The 22,659-nt window shown below is 31.4% G+C and overlaps 3 protein-coding genes across 7 annotated transcripts; 1 reads left to right on the top strand and 2 right to left on the bottom strand.

Moving 5' to 3' along the window:
• The first annotated feature begins 2,460 nt into the window (after positions 1–2,460).
• Positions 2,461–5,808, top strand: LOC103492949 (pathogen-related protein). 3 transcript variants are annotated; one of them, XM_008453534.3, is made up of 4 exons: positions 2,461–3,801; positions 4,201–4,333; positions 4,995–5,293; positions 5,379–5,808. In XM_008453534.3, the coding sequence occupies exons 1-4, from the start codon at positions 3,646–3,648 to the stop codon at positions 5,547–5,549; spliced, it is 759 nt and encodes a 252-aa protein (XP_008451756.1). In that variant the 5' UTR covers positions 2,461–3,645; the 3' UTR covers positions 5,550–5,808. The 3 variants fall into 3 exon arrangements, with proteins under 3 accessions (XP_008451756.1, XP_016901137.1, XP_008451758.1); XM_017045648.2 differs by having other exon boundaries at positions 2,492–2,609; XM_008453536.3 differs by having other exon boundaries at positions 2,497–2,645.
• A 1,098-nt stretch (positions 5,809–6,906) lies between these two features.
• Positions 6,907–9,601, bottom strand: LOC103492947 (ras-related protein RABA1b-like). The gene is made up of 2 exons (XM_008453533.3): positions 9,160–9,601; positions 6,907–7,769 (listed from the first exon to the last, which is right to left on the bottom strand). Exons 1-2 carry the CDS (start codon positions 9,378–9,380, stop codon positions 7,337–7,339), a joined length of 654 nt encoding a protein of 217 aa, XP_008451755.1. The 5' UTR covers positions 9,381–9,601; the 3' UTR covers positions 6,907–7,336.
• A 6,872-nt stretch (positions 9,602–16,473) lies between these two features.
• On the bottom strand, positions 16,474–20,608 carry LOC103492946 (protein GRAVITROPIC IN THE LIGHT 1-like). 3 transcript variants are annotated; one of them, XM_051087019.1, is made up of 3 exons: positions 20,423–20,608; positions 19,740–19,844; positions 16,474–18,250 (listed from the first exon to the last, which is right to left on the bottom strand). In XM_051087019.1, the coding sequence occupies exon 3, from the start codon at positions 18,248–18,250 to the stop codon at positions 16,847–16,849; it is 1,404 nt and encodes a 467-aa protein (XP_050942976.1). In that variant the 5' UTR covers positions 19,740–19,844; positions 20,423–20,608; the 3' UTR covers positions 16,474–16,846. The 3 variants fall into 3 exon arrangements, with proteins under 3 accessions (XP_050942976.1, XP_050942977.1, XP_008451753.1); XM_051087020.1 differs by lacking the exon at positions 19,740–19,844; XM_008453531.2 differs by lacking the exons at positions 19,740–19,844; positions 20,423–20,608 and adding an exon at positions 18,407–18,561.
• Positions 20,609–22,659: the final 2,051 nt, after the last annotated feature.

Here is a 22,659-nt window from a genome sequence, read left to right as displayed (position 1 = left end):
GAAGGAATCGATTAAAGGATGAAGACGAAAAAAACCAAATCGACAGAACCAACACAAACCCTAGAAAAGTTGAGGGAGAAGACGAAATGAAACATCCATTCGTTGAGGGAGAAGACGAAACGAAACATCGATTCGTTGAGGGAGATGACAGAAAGAAGAGAAAATTGGTAAAAATTTCGATGAAGAAGGGTTGAGGAGAAGATTGAAATCGGTTTGAAGGAAGAAATGGAACACGGATTGCGGGGAAGGACAAAACCGGATTCACGAAAACGGGGAACACGCGTATCGTCGTTGGAAGGGGCAGAAGAAAACGTGTTAAGGAAACCCTAAAACTAGGGTTTCCTTAACATTGGACCCAAACGGGGGTTAGGGTTGGGCTAACCTAAGCCCACACCTCTAACCCTAACCCCAAACAGCCCCTTAGAGTTCATAAATTACAAGTACATTCCTTTTTCTTGGAAATAAAACCAAGTTCTAATCTACACATTTTCCTTCTTTCACCACGGTGCCCAATAACCCTAACTTAGAAGACAGCCTTTAGGGCTTCCTTTCCTTGACTCGGTTCTTTGACTCTTTGAGCTGGGCTTGACCTCACTAACCTAGGTGTGCACTCGCCTTCCTTTTGAACTGAGCTTTGGGCGTTAAGGAGCAATGCACTTACCAACCGACTCCTTAAACACGAGGTAGGATGACACAGCTCTCACGTCGCACAAGTTTGCATAACAACTCTGCCTTTTCCCTCCTTCACTTGGCTTTTACGACTGAGATCCATCTTTTACTTGACTTCCACGTCTGACAACCTGGGGAGGAGAAACTTAAAACGTAAGTCAAACGAACTTAGAGAGCAATAGGTTTGAGAAATACCTTTTTGGGAATACAACAACGTCAGATATAACAATAACAAGGTCTGTTCACAAAACAAAAGGTGCTCATCGCATCAAACCACAATCGCAACAAGCACAATAAGTTCCACGTGCTAAGTCATCACGCAATCCAAACTCACCATTGGGGCCTGGGATTCTCCCTCACCTAGACCTAGAATTCATATTCAACCAGCGTTACGCGAGTTACCTGGGATTTCCACCAACGTCTCGCCACATTCAATCTTTTCTCATATCTGGGATTCACATTCAACCAGTGTCTCATACATCATTCCTCGCCCAGATTTGGGATTCACATTGAACCAGCATTCAACATCAATAACATATCACAACTCGCCCTGACCTAGAATTATCCCTTCACATGAACCTGTGATTCACATTTAACCAGCGTCGCGCGAGTTACATGGGATTTCCACCGGGGCTTGCGATAGGTCTCATCTTTCTTACATCATACAATCAGCCGAGAGAAAGGTTAGCTTCCCAACTTACTTTTCTTTCATAAAACCACAGTAGTAACAATATCATGCAATAAACATCCTTGAAAGAATACTTTAATACAATCATCAATAGAATACATTTTTCACTTATCAAGACCACAAACACAACATTAACTAAATCATTCATGAAACATTTCTTCCATTGATGAAAGATTCATAAATATTTTGCTTACGAAAGTTACTCAAAACAATCACTTGTTACAAAGATCTTTCACAAAGATACTTGTTTTATATATAAAGAATCACTCTTAAAGTCTCAACTCCTTCCTTTTCTGCTTTCGATTTTCTCTTCTCGTTTAGCGATTCCCTTGACCAGTCGTTCAACACTTTGAGTTTTCTCTTGTAATCTACCAGAGTGTTTAACATTTCAAAAACTCCTTTTTTCCTTCGGTCTTGGGCCCTATTTATAATGTACTTTCACGTTCAAGGGTCACTTTCACTCTTTACAAGTGTCGCTTTATCGACTCGCTGCACCATGCAGCCAACCCAAACTCGGCACGTAGGCCAAATATCAACGACGATTAGACGTTCTCTTGAGATGCCAACCTTATCTCCTTGGAAAGCTAAACTCTTTAATCACCATACTCTTTCTATCTTCTCGGGAAGCAACAGACATTTACTCTCCAGAACGAGTTGTCTAATCATTTCAACAGGACACCTACTTCTTCGCCACACTCACTTAGGCGTAGGTACTTCTTCCCGCATTAGTACGTTACATGCCTAGTTCTTAGCATCCAAGACATGCTTCTTTCTCACCAGCTATTCTTATCGAGTTGTTTACCTTACGCGATAGAACTTAGACCCAAACATTTCTCTTTGCTTCATCTTTTTTCCTCTCGCATCCTTCCTGACATGAAGTCCCATGCTTACACTTATCCAAAATAATTTTCGATTCCCTTTCTCTGAATCGAGGTCTCACATAGTACTTCTATTATCTATTATACTAAAGGCGAAAAAAAAAAAGGATGTTGTTGAAGAAACTGAAGGTTAATTTAGTAAACATCTTCCACTCTGGGGACCACCGATGTCGGCTCAAATACCATAAACAAAATATGGTTAAGCATTTTTATTATTAGTAAGTTTTTTTGTTTTTGTATAGATAGTTAAGTCGTAGAAAGAAGAGTAAGAGCAAAAAAGAAAAAGGCAGATTAACGTACCTGAATAATGAGGGTTTATCTTGTTCTTGAGATTCTTTGAATGAAGAATATCAATGGCTGATTTCACAGTGGATGTAGGCGTTTTCTGTGCCGAACATTCTAAATCTTGAGTATCTTCTTCTCTCTTTTATCTCTGCATCTCATTTCTTGATTTTTAGTTGAGTGATTTGGTTGATTTCGGATCTAAGTTCTAGATGTGTTGAGAGAGAGAGTTCAAGGCGAGTCTTCTTCATTAATTACATGCTGAAAAAGATTTTTTCCCAATAAATTTTGGTAAATTTAATCTTTCTAGTTGCCTTTAAGACTTTCTGCCATGTGTCTTTCATGCTAGCCTCCTCTTGTTCCATTGAAAAGCTTTAGTTTGTGAGTTTTCATTATCGACGTCGACACTCAGATATTAGAAGTTTGCTTCCTCCGTTGTCAAAGAAAAATGGAAGTGTGTATATATACCTGTGTAAAGTTGTAAATAAATCATAAAATTAATACAAACCTTACTGAAAATATGCACATCTCAATATTTTTCTTTTTGATTTTTTTTAAACCTTATTTATCATTTTTAAATTTTTAATTATGTACTCTAAGACAGGGTAACCACTATTAAAAATTATATAGTTTTCTTTACATATATTTTATAAAGACAATAACGAACCCCTCTTGGATCTATACTAAATCTATCGGTAATTGATATATTAAACTTAACGTTTTACTTATTGAAATATGTCAGACAACAATTTTAAGTTCAACTAGAGGTAGAGGGTTCATTTGAAACATTGAGCATAGTTAATGAAACAGACACCAAATATCATCTCAATTGTTGAAAAAAAAACAATAAATAAATAAAGCTATGGATGGAAAGTGACATACAAGAGTGGACCAAGTTTATGTTAAGGATTCATTATGAAGATAATAGAAAAAGAAGAAAAATAGTAATGAAGAAGAGAGAGATTTTAAAAAAGAAATGTCAAAATGAAAATAAATGGAAGAGGAGAAGGTGTCACATTATCCACCTATAAAACCACATGTAACTGACTACTCTTTGCACAACACAACCACACACACACACAGTAGTGTTTACTTGAAGGATTATTAATCCCATCAAAATTCAAAAACATGGCCGCTGAGGGGACTTCAACAACAACCCTTCTTGATCTTCCTGATAAATACAGAGTTTTCTTGCATTTGGAGCCTCCATCTATTAGTTGGAGGCATGGTAAACCCCCAACTTATGGAATTGTTAACCAGCTTTTTGAAGAGGGAAGAACCAAGGTTTTTTCTTTTCACACTTTTTCCTTCTCCCTCTTTAGATATCATTCACTTCCAAAACAAACAGATTTTGTTAGAGTTTCTACTTCCATATATATTGACTCACTTTTATCTTTATAGATCTATCTCCTTCCGATGTTGTTTGGACCTAAGTACATAGTTGATTTTTGTGAAGTCTAGAATTTTTTAGTATATGGATTTAACAAGTCTGTTTCTGTAGATCTAATTTTTAGTTGCATGTTTATTTATTTTTTTATTTATTTGAATAGAGATATATTTGAACAAACTTCCAAATGATCTAATGGGAACAAAGTTGGCCAGTTTATCAGTTCCCTTTCACTTCAATCAATTTCTCCCTCAAGTTTCATATTTTCATCTGTTACTCTGTTTTGTTTGTGGTAGGAATGGCCAAAAGGATCCTTAGAAGAAACAGTTCAAAATGCTGTCAAATCATGGGAAATGGAGCTTTCCCACAAGATTAAATTACAGGATTTCAACACCATAAACCCTCGCAAGTTCAAGCTTTTCGTTAATGGTAACTACTTTAATTTTCATATATATATATATATAGCATGTAATTAAATTGAAGAGAGAGACAAGAAAAAGAAAGCAAACACTGAATAACTGGCAGTTACATGCACACATTAAAAGTAAAAAGGCTTTTTCAACTAACCAACAAACTTAAAAGAGATGGGACCATGGGGATTCATAAAGATATAAATAATTTTCACTTTTCAGAAAAACAATTTGACCAAAGTCAAGTGGGTGAATAAGTAGATGATAAGATATTTATCCAAGTTAAATTGAGGGCTTTGGAGATCATTTTATCATTCATATAGAACAAAGGTGAACAAACCTGTTGATAATGATGAGTGGATGCTGGATATTGAATCCCATTTTAAAATAACATGTATCGAAGAGTTTCTTTTGGATATTCATGAGTTTGGCCTAGTTTATACATGCAATTTCCTGAACTCAACTCAACATTGTAACAATTTCTAAATCATGTTTGCTAAAACATATCTTTTTTATGCAGTAAGCATAACAAGAAGAGTTTGATGCATGCGTATGACAAATGTTGATCCTGTTTTCAAGTATTTGATACGTGTTTGTGATGGACAAGCTAGTCAAACTAAAATTGTCTCTATGTATGTGTAGTTGTTTGATATAAACTGAGTTTTGTGTCTGACATACAGGAAGAGAAGGACTTTCAGGAGAAGAAACACTGAGAATTGGAAGCTACAATGCATTCCTGAAGAGTCCTTTACCAGAGGAATTTCAATATTACAAAGCAGAGGAAGAGACATTTGAATCATCTCACGAAGCATTTAGGTCTTGTTTTCCAAGAGGATTTGCATGGGAAGTTATTGAAGTTTATTCACCTCCTCCTTTGATTGCCTTCAAGTTTAGGCATTGGGGTTTCTTTGAAGGACCTTTCAAATCACATTCCCCAACTGGTGAATTGGTTGAATTCTATGGCTTGGCAACTCTCAAGGTAATTAAACTTGTCAATATGAATCTCCAAAAATTGGGGTTTCTCATGCTGTTGATAGTTGGATGTGTGTATGATATTTGGACAGGTTGATGAAGCACTGAAGGTTGAAGAAGCTGAAGTGTATTATGATCCAGCTGAGCTATTTGGAGGTCTTTTGAAGGGGAAAATTACTGCCTCAGAATCCCAAAGCAAAGAGAATGTGAAAGAGGATTTAGCAGCTTCAGTTGGCTGTCCATTCTTCAAGCCAAAGGAGTAATCAAATAGTCAATGCAACCTTCAATAATAAATTCTATGTACCAAATTCCTAAAGGGAAAACTTGGGTTTCCAGATAGGCTCACACATCAGAGCATTATCTACTTCTGTTGGTTTGTTTAGTAGATGCAGTAACACAGAAGTACTAATATAAATCTTCCAATGCTATGAATGATTATATGAGTTAAGCTAGAACGCTACAACCAACCTATTTCAAAAACTTCAAAAATCATTGTTCAATCAACTTGCATTGATTTCATAACTCTTGTTTTCTCTCAGCTATCAATTCTCAAAAATTTTAGTACATTAAATTTACCTTTCCTTACTAGTTTAAATTTTCTTTTTTCTTTTTTTTTTTTTTTTTTGTTAATCGGTGACTTAAGATTTATTTCACTCATTTCTATTTACTCTGTCCCTCCATGTGGTCAGTACAATATATTCTGACAGCAAAACTTTACACTTGTTAATTAATTACATTGGTCAATTAGGGCCTCTTTTCTCTTACTCGTAGGACCCAAACCTCTACAAAAAGGCAAAGAGTTTTCGTTATATATTGTTTATCACATAAGATAAGCACAAAAATTGATCAAACCATTTACCAACTATAGCCAAATTTTCTACGTTTCTTACCGTTCAAATAGACGTTGATATAAGTTTATTAGCTTCTATTATTAAGAAAAAAATGGTGTAAGTTTATTATTGATATTATTGATAGAAATTTATCGGTGTTTATCAATTATAGAAATTGATAGAAATCATTGATACTATTAACTCTAAAAACTAATATAGTTTACCATCGTAAATGTTAACAAAAATATGTTTTCCTCTTTCTTTTTCTTTTTCTTTTTTTTTTTTTTTTTACTATTTCTGAAAATAGTTTGACATTAAATATGTGAAAATTTCTCATATCATTATTGTTTCAACCTTATCCTATATTCAATATACATGGAAGGTAGAATATTGACAAACATCTCTACCATTGTTATTTCAAATAGATGCATGTACATATACACATGCATAAGCACATACATACATGTATGTACATATAATTTAGAACACATATATAACTTAAAACCATAGGGACCTACAATGCTTTACCACTAATAATACTTATCAAATTTTTAGGACTAATTTTCATTAAAAAAAAAAAAAAAAAGCCAAAAGATTTATTTGGAAAGGATTGTTGTTAAATAGTCTCACACTGGAAAACCTAATCAAAAGAAAAAATAATAATAAATTAAAGTATCATTTTTTGTTCCTGCTAAATTTAAAATTCACTGAGAGAACAAAGACAATATTTAAACATTTGGAAATGACCAAAAGCGGAAGTACACAAACCTAAAAAATATGACATACTAAATTGAATAAAATCGAAGCATGGAATTAAAAATTTAATGTAAAACTGTTACAATTATGAAGTTCACAGCTCAAAGAGCCATCATAACTGACTTAACAACATATGAATGAATATAAGGGTTCATAATCATCTTCATCATCATACCACATCATGAACGCTTAAATAAAGCTAAAATGGAGGAAATTTTACCAAAGAAACCAAACTTGTAACCAAGATTTTTTCTTTTTTTCTTTTTGGTAGAAGCTAATAATGATGGACACAACAGCAACCACAAACCAATCATGTGGCTCAGGTACTCTTCTTTTTCTGTAATACAGAAAGATTCAGGGTCTTGGGGGATATATCTTCCTCTTTCTTAACCATCTTCAAGGGGAAAAAAAAATATTACACAGTACATCCAATTCAAAATCACCTACACAGATTATTACTGAATTTAGCTCGAGCAACATTTCATTCTGTTTAAACCCGATTCATCTTTGATGTTTATTTTCTCCCCCTGGGCAGGGACAGCCGAAGCAGATCCATTTTCTCCTCCTTCAACGGCCTTCTTGCTTACAATGTGATAGATCTGAGTTAGGACCTCAGCAAATGCTTTCTCCACATTGACTGCTTCTAGTGCAGAGGTTTCGATGAAGTACAGTGATTCCCTTTCCGCATAGGACTTACCATCTTCTGTCGGAACAGCAACAAGGTGGCGAAGATCAGATTTGTTTCCAACAAGCATCACGACAATGTTGGAATCTGTGTGGTTCTTCAATTCTTTTAGCCACCGGTCCACATTCTCGAATGTTGCATGACGAGTGACATCATATACAAGGAGTGCACCGACCGCTCCACGATAGTAGGCACTAGTGATGGCACGGTACCTACAGACACAGAATCCACACAGATCTGAACAGCTCATTCAATATAAAGAAAACCTGCGAGATTGTAAACTAGATCGTACAATCAGTCAAGCAGAATTGTATGGATGAAGAAAGAAGCGATCTTATCAACTGATTAGAAAAAGAATTGTAACCAACCACAGAAATCGCAATCTACTAACAAACAACGTTCATAGCCATCATAACATTTAGAACAAAAATAAAAAAGTAAAACCGTTAATAGAGAGTTGGAAAACACATCAAGAACTGCAGATCATTTTATTTCCTTTGTCAGATGTTTATTTTGTGGAAGGGAAGTGCTGAGGAGTGGTAGAGAGGATTTATAATTTTTAAGAATTGACGCCTTTATTTCTTCTAGACAATCCATAATGAGAAGCTTCCCCTTCTATGAGAGATTGGGCTAATTTCACAAAAAACAATAGAAATTCATAATAGTGGAGACTAGGAGCAACACATATCTGTTCTATAAGTTGAACACGGCATCTTTAAGTTCTAGGGAGAACAGAAGCCCCAGAACTAATGACAAAAGTTCCACACACAACAACAATATTCCAGTAGATGACATAGTTTCACTTGTTAGTAGGATACTCTAAAGTACTTCCAAGTAATTATAACACCAGTGTAAGCTTCTCTTACAATAGGAAATCAATTTGCACTAATTGCGATCAAGAACCCTGTAAATTTCATTGAAATGTTATAAAATCTTGGTTCCATTTTTTATTTTAATCAATCCCTCCTTGGAAAACAGGAAACGAAGCTAAATACCTTTATACTTTCTCGGGAGACAGGGAAAAGAATAATTGAAAAAATCAAACCACTCCCTGTCGCTAAAATAAGTTATAAGATTTTTCTTTAATCAAAAAAGAAAAAGAAATGGCTCAGAACACACGATCTACAAAACAGAAGAAATCCAAAGTCTTCCTCAACAAGGGTCCGCAAGTCCCAACTACTTCATTAACATCTAATAAATGAATTCTTCAATGCCTTCTGAATCTAAGTTTACAGCAAAATTACCTATACAGACATGGAAATTGAAGAACAAAGCCGCAACACAAAACTATAATAAGAAGATATCAAAACTAACTGAACGAGTATTAAAACACTCAATTAAAGCAGAACAACACAAGGTTGAGAGGAAAACATAGTTTCCATCCTACAGATCTAGGTTATTACAACCCTCATGACGAAAAATAGCATGCTAATCAACAAAACCCCAGAAATCAGAACACTCAAACCAACAGAGCAAACAGTAAGCAGAAAGCAGAATCGAAAAGGGGAAGAAGCAACAAGTGAAAGGGAAATCAAGGGAAGGGAAAACGAAAGAGAAGGCAAGAAAAGAAGAGAAATCCAAAGGAAAGAGAATAAAGAAAACCTTTCTTGGCCAGCAGTGTCCCAAATCTGAGCTTTGATAACTTTGCCATCGACGTTCAAGGTCCTGGTAGCGAACTCGACACCAATGGTGGATTTGGACTCGAGATTGAACTCGTTCTTAGTAAATCTGGAGAGCAAATTGGACTTACCGACGCCGGAGTCCCCAATCAAAACGACCTTGAATAGGTAGTCGTAATCATCATCAGCTCTGTAACCAGCCATTGTTGGTTAGATTTACTAAAACTTGATGGATGAAGAAGATGAAGAAGAAAAGAAAAAGAAGAAGAAGAGGAGGAAGAAGAAGAAGAACAGAGAAGGGGAAGAGCGAAGAATGAATGTGAGAAAAAGAAAAGAAAGTGAAAAACGATGTAATGCAAAATCAAGTGGGGGGGAAGAGTGTGAAATCAACAAAGGAATTATGCTTTCGGGAAAATACCCCTAAACTATTGAAGTTTTGTACATATGACCTTAACCTTTTTCTCTTCTTCTTTTTTTTTTTTTTTTTTTCTTTTTTTTTCTGCAAAATGTGAAATTTGTTGTTGGCGTCGCTAAGCTTTTTGTTCTTTTTCCAAATTATTTGTTTTTGTTATAGTTGTAATTCACTCTCCCTCTTCAACCTCTTCTTCTCTCTTGTTCGTTCTTTTGGATGTAATTCGTTCTATCTTAAAACTAATTAACAACGATATGAATAGTTCATTTGTCTTACAAGTAGTGTGAATCTCTTTTGGTTCTTTTCAATGTAAAATTCTCAACATCTCAACAATAATAGTTTATTCTAAAATGTTACAGCTTCAAATCTCTAACGTTTCCTCTCTAGTATAATTTAAATTAACTACAATTAAAAGAAAACAACATAACTCGAAAAGTCAAACAAATAAGAATATGTATTACATATAATTTTGATAATCGTGTTAGTTTTGTTTTTTATTTAAAAGTAAGCTAAGTTTATACACACTACTTCTACATCAATCACTTTCTTTGCCCACTCAAGTATGCTTTCTTGAGTTTGCTTATAATTGGAACGATTATAAAAATATTTAAATGTATTTAAATTATATATTTATCTACTAAGATTTAGTTGACAATAAGTTATTATTAATTTATTTATAAATACAATTTATGTTAAAAAAAAATTAATTTACAATTGTACTCTATTTTGTTTTAGAGAAAGTTAGAGTTTAGTATGTAGTTTGATAAAACATCATATATAGTTCTTATGATTTTACGACCTTCATAATTAATTCCTAGAAGCTAGACTACTTTCTACGATTTTATTAAACCAAAATAATTAAATTCTAGTTATAATTCATAGTGACGAAATTTTATCATTTTAAAACCATAGGAACCATTTTTGTAATTTAACCTAAAAATTTATATAATTATTATTTTGTATTATATAATTTACCATTTATTACATCATACATATTTATATTAAATAAATTCATTAAGTTTATAACGTGGCATATTGTATTTCTAAAGTTTTTATATGTATTTAATATAATTGAAAATTTAAATTCTTGCTACAATGAAAAATATATAAAAAAGAAAAGAAAGAAAAAAAGTTATTTTTTAAAATTTGCATTGTTTTGATAATAAAATCGAAAATCAATCTTCCAAAATATAATCTAAATTGTCTACGAAACATAACATGCTTAACTTAATGAATTTGAAAACGTGAAACATGATTTGGACCCTCTACCAAATAAGTTAGCTATTAAAAAAAAATTACAAATGTTTTTATTAAGAAAGTTAATAAAAAGGGATTAATGTTAAAAAGTAAGACACAAAAACAAAGAAAAATTAAAGAAATATACTAACAAAAACAACTAAAAACCAAAATCCAAACTAGAATTAATTAAGGATGAAACAAAAGAAAGTGTCGCTTATATATGTTCCTATTAAAATATGGTACAAGTTGGAATATGTTTATATACCTAAATTAATGTATTATGTTTAAATATAATTGCATTTTTAATGCAAATAATATACATATAGTATTTATAGCTTTAATCTTAGAGCCATTGGCAAGTTTCAAAAAAAAAAAAAAAAAAGAAACTCAACAAAAATTAATATATTTACAAAAATTGATTGCTTCTTACCTGAGTACCTTTTATTATTAGTAGTCTATGATATTGTTATCTAATTGACATCTGATTACTTATATTATTTGATACATTATTAGTTGTTTATGATTTCCTTCTTTTTGTTACATGGTTAGAAGTTTAGAATGATTAAAAAATATTTGTATCGGTTCATTGTCTTCAAATTTCATTGATGTGTGATTGTTATTTGATTGCTAATGGTGTCGATTGTTATTTGAATACAATTTGATAATCAGCCAATAACACTAACTTTTATCTAATTGCCCTCTGATATTGATTATTCTTAATTTTACCAAAGACAATTTGCTAATGGTTGCAATTTTATTACTATTTAATACCTAACTATTGTTATCCAATTGCTAGCGATACTTATTTGTTCTATGATAGTTATTTGATTACATGACAATTAGATAGAAATCATGTGACAATAATATAGAAATCATATAGCAATCACATGACAATTAAAAAAACAATTGGATGTCAACGAGTGAAATTCCTCGATAAAACAAAAACAAAAAGGGTTACTAATTGATATTTGATATAATTGATATAATTAAAAAAGGAGCATAGTGTTAATAGTACCGGTGATGATGAAGTTATGCCTCCAAAAGACTCAAAGTTTGTGAATGCATATCTTCAAGAATTGTACGTGGCCGTAAGCCAAAATTGAAGATATATATATGCATGATTATATTCATGAAACATAGGAATCCTCATCACCTACACACCTCTTTTTACACTCTTCCAATCTCACCTTCCTCAGCTTCTCTCCCACCGCCCTCACTCCTCTCCTCCACACTCAAGTTTTGATAGAATCTCCCTCGCTCTCTCTTTATGGTTTTCTTCATAATCACTCCACACATCCAACATTCTTTCTCCTTTATTAACTGTTTTCATAAGGGTCTCTAAGCATTTTTAAAAAACCACATTTTGACTCCTTTATATTTTCTATTTTACATTTACCCAAAAGCCGCACTCACCACACCTTCGTCCTCTTCGCCCACACCTTTCTCTTCTCCCTCGTCTCTCCAATGCCAATCTCCCTCCATTCTTCTTCGTCTTCTTCTCCTTCTTCCTCCCACTCCGATTACCAACAAAGTAGCTTGTGGTCTTAGCACCGTCTGTTTCTTGATTCTCCGACCCATGTTTAAGGTTCTGTCAAAGCTTGAGAATGCGAAGAAGGCATGGAGGAAATTCTTTATCTGTTTCACAGTAAGTTCTTTCATGATTACTTTGTTTTGTTTTCTTGTTTTCAAAAATAGATTCTATCAAATGTGAAAGAATATGAAGAATAGATCTAGGACTGTTTAAGAAATCGTGAAGAAATTACGTTATATGCTTCAAAAATCGAAGAGAATGAAATGGAAAAGACTATATTTAGTTTATTCGTAATTGTCAAAGCACAGAACTAGAATCATAAACAAGATTTACCTTTTCAATGTACAGATATGAACTCTAATAGTCAAATTTTTAATTTGAATTTGGTGTTATACAATACAGTGACACTTCAAACTCAAGCAAATGGGATATCTTAAGAAGAACACACAAAAGGGAATTTTGAACATAAAAACTCAGAATTTCTCTGCTAATCAACAGGTAAGGCCAACAATATCTGCCTTTTACTTTTCTTTTTTTATTATAATCCTCATTTTGTATGTTATTATAAGATTGGATTAGATTCATACAAACAATTTGGGGTATGATTGGATAATTAGATGTCATGCATAAAGACAAATGTAGTAACATATCAAAGTATTAATGGAAGGCTTCAATTGTGTAATTGAATACTTATCGTAACTTTTTGTACTATAACATACATATCTATATCTATGTATGTAGCAGTTGTTAGGAAGAGGAAAGGCTTAATTGTTTTAAAGTTTTTATTTGGAGTGTAAGCCCGTTTAGGCATCTCCCTTTTAAGTAATATTTGGTGTACATGTCACACTAATCAGATATAGATTTTGCTAACTATAAGGTGGCAAAATTAATGTGAATTATTATTATTTTTCATGAGGATAAATTGCAATTGCAAAATAGTTAGTGAGTTGGAACTTATTACGGCCCAACCCATGGTGTCTTGAGAGCAAGGCCCACAGCCCGTTCGGTTTTGTTGCGCTCTCTTCAAAGTCTCTATCACACCATCAATTTGATTTTTTTTTCCCTATATTTCATAATTCATAAATACTCTTTTTTTTTTTTTCTTTTGCTATTCTCTAAAAATTATGTATATTTACGATGGTGTCAAAATAAGCATAACCATAATAGGCATTTACTTCTTCCATCTAGATTGAGGTTGTACAAATCTTCGTACCTCATTTTTTGGCTTAACAATAATTTTCACGCAAAAAGGAAAAAGGAAAAAGTAAAAAAACACGCTATGCAAATACATTTCCATAATCAATAAAGATAATGTTCATAGAGCCTTTTATTTTTACTTTTAACAGTGAAAAACTGAATTAAGTTTAAAATTTATTGAAAGTAAGAGTTTAAATTGGATAGTTGAAAATACACAATCTTTTATATGGAGAGCAACCAAATGATACTTTAACATTTTTTTTAGTATAGCAACTATAGATAAAATTTTAACTAATGTGAAGTACGATGTTAAGATCGAAGATCTGAAATTCAAACCTTTCCAAAAGAAAGGTATGAAATTAGTGTCGAGTTTTAGAAGGATGTTAGCTAAAAACTTAGATGTGTTTTAAAATTGCAAAATAATATTAGGAAAGAAGAGGTGAGACAAAGTGAATATAGCCGATCCTATGTTATTTGAATGATTGGCAAACCGAAAGTTTCAATAAATCAGAAATGATTACTTCTAAAACTAAAGCAACAAAATTTTATTTTTAAAAGTTGAAAAAGAAAAATGAAAATTAAAAGAAAAGCACTCTTTACAATCATAGTGTTTCTCCGTTTGATATCATCAAATAATTATTATTTCATTTTATTTTTTAAGAAATGTATATTCCACATCATTAGAAACTTTTTTTAAGATATGATAACTGAGAAGATAAATTTTGGAGATTACTCAACAAAAAAATTTAAGGATTGGAAATTATTCAAATTATATAATATTTTTTTTAATCCTTCCATTCTAATTCATTTTAGTTGCTTTAACTTTTACAAGTTAATTACTATGGTGTAACTAAAGAAGGAAATTTTTTAAAATAAAAGTATATATGTAATAGTTGTATAATTTTGATGGGTAAGAATTTAAATAGTTATATCATTATGAAATGTAAAATAAAGTTAAAATTGTTATACCATTATGATAGGTAAAAGTTAAAATAGTTACAAATTTTATGTTTAAAGACCAGAAAGCTTATAATAAAGAAAGGCAAATTTAAACTTTCATTATCAATTGAAAATATTTCAAAACGGAAAGGTTTTCTCTTGAAAGATTGAGTTACAAAAGGGACTTTTTTTTTTTTTTTAGATTATCCTATCCCTTCACTTTTTCATCATAGTTATCGATTTGAAAAAGATAAAAAATTTTAACTTTTTTAAGAACTATGATATTTGTAACATGAATTTTATCAAGATTGAAATGTTATATTGAAAAACTAGTTAAAAGTAGGATTCTCAAAATATAAAAACTAAATTTTTGAGGTTAAATAAACTTAATTCAATTAATTAATATGTAATCCCGTTATACTCGTAAGAAACATATTTTGGTTTTTTGAATTTCAATTTCAAAATTTTAAAATATTTTATATATTTAGTAAATATATATTCTTTTATTTCAATCATAATTGAATAGATTGAAGATCAAATAATAGTCAACCCAATTACATATAACTTAAGAAATATGTAATGGTATTTGAATTTATTGAGGATGAGGATGTAAAATAAAAGAAGGAGAAAACAGTGAAACAACCTTAGAATGGAAGTGGGTGAATTAGTTGTAGAAGTTGAAAACTTTATAAATGTGAAATGTAAAAATGAAAGGGAAAATGGTATTAACCAAAGTATGTGCATCCATCATCATCATCATCATCATCATCACACATTCCCCAACAAAACATCTCTGACACAAAATAAAGAAAGTGGCAATGAGTAGGTTTGGTCTTTTCATTTTAGTTGCAATTACTTTTTCCTTAGGGACCATTCTGCAAACACAACACACAATTGCTTTTTCTTTTTTTAAAAAAAAAAAAAAAAAATTGAGGAACCCAATGCATACCATACCATACCATATGATTAAACCAATTTAATTTTGTACCCAAATAAAAATAAATTTGTACATTGAACATATAGGCAGAGCATCCAAAGTCAATAACTTTTTCCCATGGGTACAATTATATAATTCAGATTTGATTCCCTCTATTTTCTTTCCATTTCAAATTTTGTCATCATTTTAATTTTATTTATATTTTTCTTTTCTTTTCTTTTCTTTTCTTTTTATTAGAAAAACAATTTATTACTAGTTATGGAGGAATAGGAAAAATAAAATATAAGTTATGTACATTTAATATCTCATTCTACTTTTACCTACCTCTCTTTTTTTTTTTTTTTTTTAATAGTATTTTATACCATTTTTTCCCAATAAATGGTCCTCTTTATTTTCCGTTTCTAAAATTACCATATTTTAATCCTTTGAGATACCCTACCCTACTTTACTTCCAATAACATTCTATTAAATTAAGTTGTGACTTTAGAAAAAGTTCAAACCAAACAATGATCTAAAAATTTATTACATACTTTTTAATCTCACATTTTAAACATACACAAATTATATCAAAAAAGGATTCAAACAACGGCAACTATCGCATAATTTTATGATGGTTGAAGTTGGCACCATTTTGGTAATTTGTAGTTTATATACATAATATATGAACTTTTAGAAACTTGTGTTTTTGGATGGTGAATCTTCCAAAGTTATTTTGGGTGGCATTGTTCTTCAACTGAGCACTTAAATCAAAACAACCTTGTGAACATCACTTTGCATAAACAAATAAAGTATATATACTCTAAGAGTTGTGTCTTTGAATGGGGTGGCATATCAAATTGAATCCATTATAATAATGTTATGCTTAGAAAAAAAAAACACTAATTTAATAGTACCATATTTTTAAGATCATCACAATTTAATCCATAAACTAGTTTATTTACTTGTAAGAACATAGTCCTTACCATCAAAATCCATGAGAAATAATTTTTATCATAAACTTGAATTTCTGTCAAATAACACAAAACGTAATGCACCAAAATCATTGAAGGAAGAGAAAAATGAAATGAAATACAAACATTAATGTTTTTCTCCGATATACAAATTACAATTTTCTTTTCTTTATATATTTATATACAAACAAGATCCAAAATAGTTCAACAAAACTGAGGACAAAATTTGTTTTTTTTTTTTTTTTTAAATATAGCTCTTGCATCTTGCTGTTCTTTAGCATGGCAAAACAACAAAACATTTAAGATTGTCTTGTCCCCAAACAACAATCTGGTTTCAAGTTTTTTACTTCTTTTTTTACCCCACCCACCAGATATTGGAATTTTAACTAATAATCTGTAAGAAGAATTCCCTTTCTTTTTTTTCTTTTTTCTTCTTTTGTTTTACTGAGTAAATACTTCATAAACTTACCTTTGTTTTGTCTGGACAGGGTTAACATGATGATTATGTTGCTGTTGTTGTGATTGAGATAGGTAAACTTGGCATTGTATTATAGTTTTACCAATGTAGAATCCGGGTACCACTGTGAATGCCACTCGAAGGTCCGGTTGTGTGGAAAGGACGAAGACTTCTTCAGTTACAGCTTTCATGTACACGTCGGTGAATCGACATCCTTTGTTTACTTGAAAGATCGATGCCTCGGGTTCAAAGGAGAAGGCTAAGCAATGGAGGAGCCACACCCATCTAGCCATGTCTGCAAATGTGGCAAAGAATGCAGTCTCTGGGATTCTACCTGAACTCACTACGCTTCTTTGGTTCAAGTTCCCGAACAGCGACGACTCCATTTTCGGGTGTACTAGCTGCAAATACTTGACACGGCAGAATTTTGCGAATGTCGAACTGGGTTTCTGGCCATGTCCAAGGAGCTCTTTGGATTTTAATGATTTTGTCTCGGCGAACCTCCTCAAGTATAGCTTCTTCTGCTGATTCTTGTCCGGTGGTAGGGACTCGTTTGGAAGAGCAAAGTTGGGGAAATGGAAGCCCTCGAACATTACTCGGCATACGAACGCCTCGAAAGCGAAACATTTATGCTCTTCTTTGAAGTAAACTATGTCTGGTTCGATTGCAGAGGCAGCTTCATCAATATCCCAACCACAACATTTCATCTCATCAATCAACAATTGGACAAAACTTCTAATGGTTTTAACTGCATGACGAAGGACTCGAGCCATGTGATTCGAGTTTATGGCAGAAAGCTGAAGGTTTTCGAGTGGACCGCTTTGATTCATCCTCTTCTCTAGAACCTTCGTGTTGCTCTTGGCTTCCTCCAACTTCTCCTTGAGAAATATAATCTCAGAGTCCTTAAGTCTCAACTGAGAGTTCAGCTTCTTCACTGAAATTTCGTACAGTTTCACAACACTCTTTTGCTCGACAAGTTCCGCCGACAACATTGCGGTTTCGGGCAGAAGAAGATCAAACTGTTTCTTAACAAAACATCGTTTAAGTTCCGACAAACTCTTCAACTCCGACACGATACTTCGATCCGCAAGTTGGATCCCATCAACATCAAATGGACATTGTGCATATTGTAATTGAGCATAAGCAGCTTTTAAAGCAGTAATGCTAGCAAACAATTTTGCAAGGAATGCCTCCATTGCACCTCTCTCTTGCTGATCTTCATCACTGCAATCAAACGAATCCGATTCACTATCCGCTACACCATTATTCTTAACCACCGTCATCCGCTTACGTTTCTCGACTCCATCGACCGCTGAAACTCCACTCAACATTCGAATGTGAAGAACTTTCGCAAAAGTACGAGCTAGTTTGCTCTTCTTCGACGATACAGCAGAGGGTTTTACGGAATCCATCTGCATAACAGAGGTCAACAACGATCTCAGACTCGAAAAAAGGAGAAAATTTGGGTATGCAATGCAAAATTGAGATGGGAATGATGAAAGTATGTTAAAATTAAAGCAAAGAGAGGGGGGGGAAAAAGGTATTTGCTTTTGCACTTAGACCCAGACCATTGATGGGAGAAGGGGAGCTCTTTTTCCGAATTGTCTCTCTTTAATTTCTCTCTCTCTCTTTACAATATAAAAGAACTCTACAAATATCTAAATAAATAAGCATAAATTGCTTTTTCAAAATATTACAACCACCCCTAAGAAAACAAAAAAGAAGAAAGTGTTGTTTTTTTCTTTCCATGTATTCCAAACATAACTCACAAGTCACAAATCAACGTCAAAAAATAAATATTTTGGACATTTTTTAATTTTTTTGAGATATCCTAGATTGGGCCTAAGATTTATTTTCAAGATGGGTCCCCAATTAGAAATTTGTTTGCCAAATAATGGATGGAAATGCAAGATATTTGGAATTTAAATCATCTCCACTCCGAATAAAGAAATATATATATATATATAAATTTTTTGTAGGGTAATTATGGTTTTTGGCCAAAAGAAAAAAAAAATTGAAATATTCAGTAGCACTGGGACCATAATTCAACAAATCATTGTCTCTAAAAAATCAAATTCAATTCAAAAGTGCATAGTAACTATAAATTAATACAACTAAATAATTCTTCTTTTATAAAAGGAAAAAAGAAAAACCCAATTTTGTCCCGCTTGATAGAGGAAATACTAAAACAAATTGAGAAGCCCTCTTTACCCATTTCTTAAATACATAACAATTTTTTTAAACAAATTATCATTTTGGTCAATTTCGTTCTTTTAAAAAATTGGGTTCCTTCTCAAATTTCAAGTTTAAAAAAAGAAAAAGAAAGAAAAAAAAAACAGTATTTGAAAGTCTATATAAAGGGGTCAAGGTCGGCCAGTGAGACGATGGGGGATAAATGGTTTTATCAAGTTTCAGAAAACAATGGTTCAAAATTCAAATGGTTGATTTTTTTTTTTAAAAAAAAATAAAAGTTAGTTTAGTTTTTAGACAGAATTGGGAGCATTTGGAAAGTTCATTATAAAAACAACTTTCCAAAAACTAAAAGGAGTGAATGATAATAGTCAAAGTCCCAAAAAAAAAAAAAAAAAAAAAAAAAGTGCAGCAAATGGTTTGGGTAGAAATGAAGAAATAAAAAAAGCATTAAACCAAGTAAGCTTCCCAGAAACACGATGAAACCCCATAAATAAATTAAATAAAATTTGTATAAATCCCACAAATAAAGTCAACAAAATAACAAAGGTAACCACAATAGGGGCATGCTCCGTCACACAGGAGGACATAACCCCTTAAAGTCGGTTCCAATTAAATTATAATTCTAAAACCGTGTGGGTAATACTAATGGGTATAATATAATATAATATATATATTTTTGTTCCTAAAATCAAAAGGTATTAAACGTACCTCTAAATTAAATCCCACAATATCTCCACCTGTCCTTTCAATATCTCTTCTTCCAAACCACACCCTAATCCACAGAAAAAAACATAGCCTCCTTTTTTGCTTACTCTGTAAAACAATCCCCAACAACAATATTGATATATAAACAATTCATGATAAAAACAGTCCTTCAATTTCTTTTTCTTTTTCTTTTTTCTTCTTGCTTCTTTTTTCTTTTTTTTTTTTAAAAAAAAGTAATTCAACGAATGAATCTGCGAAATATAGAATAAAGAAGGACCGGTTTTATTATTTAAATTTATATTTTGGTTTTTTTAAAAAAACAAAAACATAAACAAACACTTCTTTTTCCAGCTGAGTTTTTTTTTTCTTTTCCTTTTTTTAAAAAAAATTTCTTTTCTGGGAATTCCAAACGAAGCCTGTGGCTTCGGAATTACGAAGCGATCAAAATAAAGAACAAGTCACAACGGGCAAAACTTAATATATATATATATATATATATATATATATATATATATATATATATATATAGAGAGAGAGAGAGAGAGAGAGAGAGAGAGAGAGAGAGTTGGAAGATCAGATGAAAGAAGGAATAGGAAAACGAGGGAACAAAATGAAGATATAGAAATGAAAAGAGGGATTTGGGAGAATATGGAAAGAAAAAGGATTGAGAGATAAAAAGTATGAACCTTTTACGGTGAATGTATCGTCGTCGGCGTTTTTGCCTTTTCTTTGACGTCGGAGTTAGCTGAATCCGACACGTCGTTTGCCCCCAAACAAAAGGAAAAACACAAAATTTGGAAATGGGAGAAGAAGAGGGGAGAAAAGTCCAACAAGGACAGGGTTCCCACACAATGGTCTTAATTCCAAATGTTTTACTTTTATATATATATATATATATATATATAGAGAGAGAGAGAGAGAGAGAGAGAGAGAGAGAGAGATGTATTTTTTTTATTTATTAAAATATATGTAGTTTTGTTCAATCTTCTTTTTTTCTCAATTTACAAACATTTTTGCCATGGATTTCGTATTTGCTAACCTTATAATCGATTTGCTTATCAAAATGATAATACATATACTATACACAGAAAAACTAAAAAAGTTGGAGGTTTAAATATCAATTCAATTTCAAATTTTGCTTATCAAAATTCTAGTACGTATTTTCATGCATAGATAATATTATTTAATATAGAGAATTTGTTAAAATATTTATATTAAAGAAAAACCCTCCTCCCACTTTTATTAATTTCTGATAAAATATTAGACTTTTGTCCATCTCTGTTAATATTTTGTGGAGATTCTTTCTCAACTTTCATCTTAATGCATGTTTATGTATCGAAAATCTTTTTTCGATAAGTTTGTGTATATCTCACAATAATTTTGTTAGTCAGGAGATCTCCATTTTTTATAGTACTGTAAGTTTTTTTCTTTTTTTTTAATAGACACTAATTAAGTTCAATATCTTTTCTGTCCAATAGAATCATATTCTTGCTTAAATATAAATGCATCCATACATTTAACGTTTTAACAAAAAGAAGGTATGCATGCAAATGGGTTAATTTATAAAACACCATAGAAATAAATATACACAACAAAACACACACGTATGCACACAATATATATATTTTTTTCAAGTAAATTTATGGATGAAGCATGTGGTTTTCAAATTTTGGGTAAACCATTAGAGTTTATATATATTAGATCTCTAACTTTTAAAAATATTTAATATATCTTTAAACTTTGATAAATTTTTTTATATGATTGTTGATGGTTTTACATTGAAAAAATAAGAGAATCTCACAATATCTATAATACATAAGTTACTTTTCTTTTGTTGTCAAATAATCCTGAAATATATTGAAAAAAAGAGGTTGTTCGAGTAGATTTTAGTTTTATTTTAAAAAATATTATTTGGTGAAATTTGAATTTACAATCGTAAAAAACTAAAAGTAAGTAAATAACAATAACCTGGTTGAATTTTTAAAATATTGATGGGTCAAGATTAAATTTGTATATAAATTAGCTAGTTGAATAATATAACATTAAATTTAAATCATCATTCATATTTTATAAACCCTAAAAGTTATATTAGAAAACAATTCAATTATTTGTTTAAAATGTATGTGTATATATTCAACTTTACATGTTGGGCCATAAGCTGCAAAAGTTGATATGACATAAAAAGCAAGAACAGAATATGATTTTAAAAGGAAAACACGTAGAAATTATATATATATATATATATATATATATATATATATATATATATATATATATATATTATTTGAAAGTGGTAAAAAGATAAAAGATGAGACAAAAGTGATGATTTCGAAGAAGCAAACACTAAAGTTAAAAATTTAACAATTGTTTGTTATTATTTCATAATTTTACAATTTTTTTTATTTGTTCTCGTAGTTCTAGAGGTCTCAATTTGAATTTGATTTTATCTTGCAAGAAGACTCTTCATTTCATTTATGAAAAACGATTTCTAGATAACAAGTATATTTCAACGTTGAATTTTTAAAATATACATTTTTAGTAATTTAAATTATTTTTTATATTACTTTATAAGTTGTACCGAAATTTTCAAAATTTACAAATTTAATCTTTCAAATAAGACATATTTAAATGATCTCGGGTGTCTAACATATATATATATATGTGTGTGTGTGGCCTTTTGAATTACTAAGGTAAGACTAGAAATAATTCTAGCGAGAGCACCGTCGGATCTAGCATAGGTCCAGGGGGCTCGAGCCCCCCTCAACTTTATTGTTATTATATAATATATATATATATATATATATATATATATATATATAAAGAAAGCTACTTAATTTTAATATTTACTATTAGCTTAGTGGTTACTGTGATTGTCAGCCCCCTTCCACCCAAGTTCAAATCTTACCTATGTAATTTATTTTTC

Source organism: Cucumis melo, chromosome 7, assembly GCF_025177605.1.
Source record: "Cucumis melo cultivar AY chromosome 7, USDA_Cmelo_AY_1.0, whole genome shotgun sequence".
In the NCBI taxonomy this organism is placed as follows: Eukaryota; Viridiplantae; Streptophyta; class Magnoliopsida; order Cucurbitales; family Cucurbitaceae; genus Cucumis; species Cucumis melo.
The sequence above is the reverse complement of the archived record's forward strand: the minus strand, read 5'-3'. Positions and strand labels throughout refer to the sequence as shown.

What these genes read in the sequence shown, in the direction of transcription:
- LOC103492949 (XM_008453534.3), top strand. Translation starts at nt 3,646, where the DNA reads ATGGCCGCTGAGGGGACTTCAACAACAACCCTTCTTGATCTTCCTGAT. An exon ending in TTGAAGAGGGAAGAACCAAG is followed by an intron (nt 3,802 to 4,200) that starts GTTTTTTCTTTT and finishes TGTTTGTGGTAG; the next exon opens with GAATGGCCAAAAGGATCCTT. An exon ending in GTTCAAGCTTTTCGTTAATG is followed by an intron (nt 4,334 to 4,994) that starts GTAACTACTTTA and finishes TCTGACATACAG; the next exon opens with GAAGAGAAGGACTTTCAGGA.
- LOC103492947 (XM_008453533.3), bottom strand. Translation starts at nt 9,380, where the DNA reads ATGGCTGGTTACAGAGCTGATGATGATTACGACTACCTATTCAAGGTC. An exon ending in GACACTGCTGGCCAAGAAAG is followed by an intron (nt 7,770 to 9,159) that starts GTTTTCTTTATT and finishes CTGTGTCTGTAG; the next exon opens with GTACCGTGCCATCACTAGTG.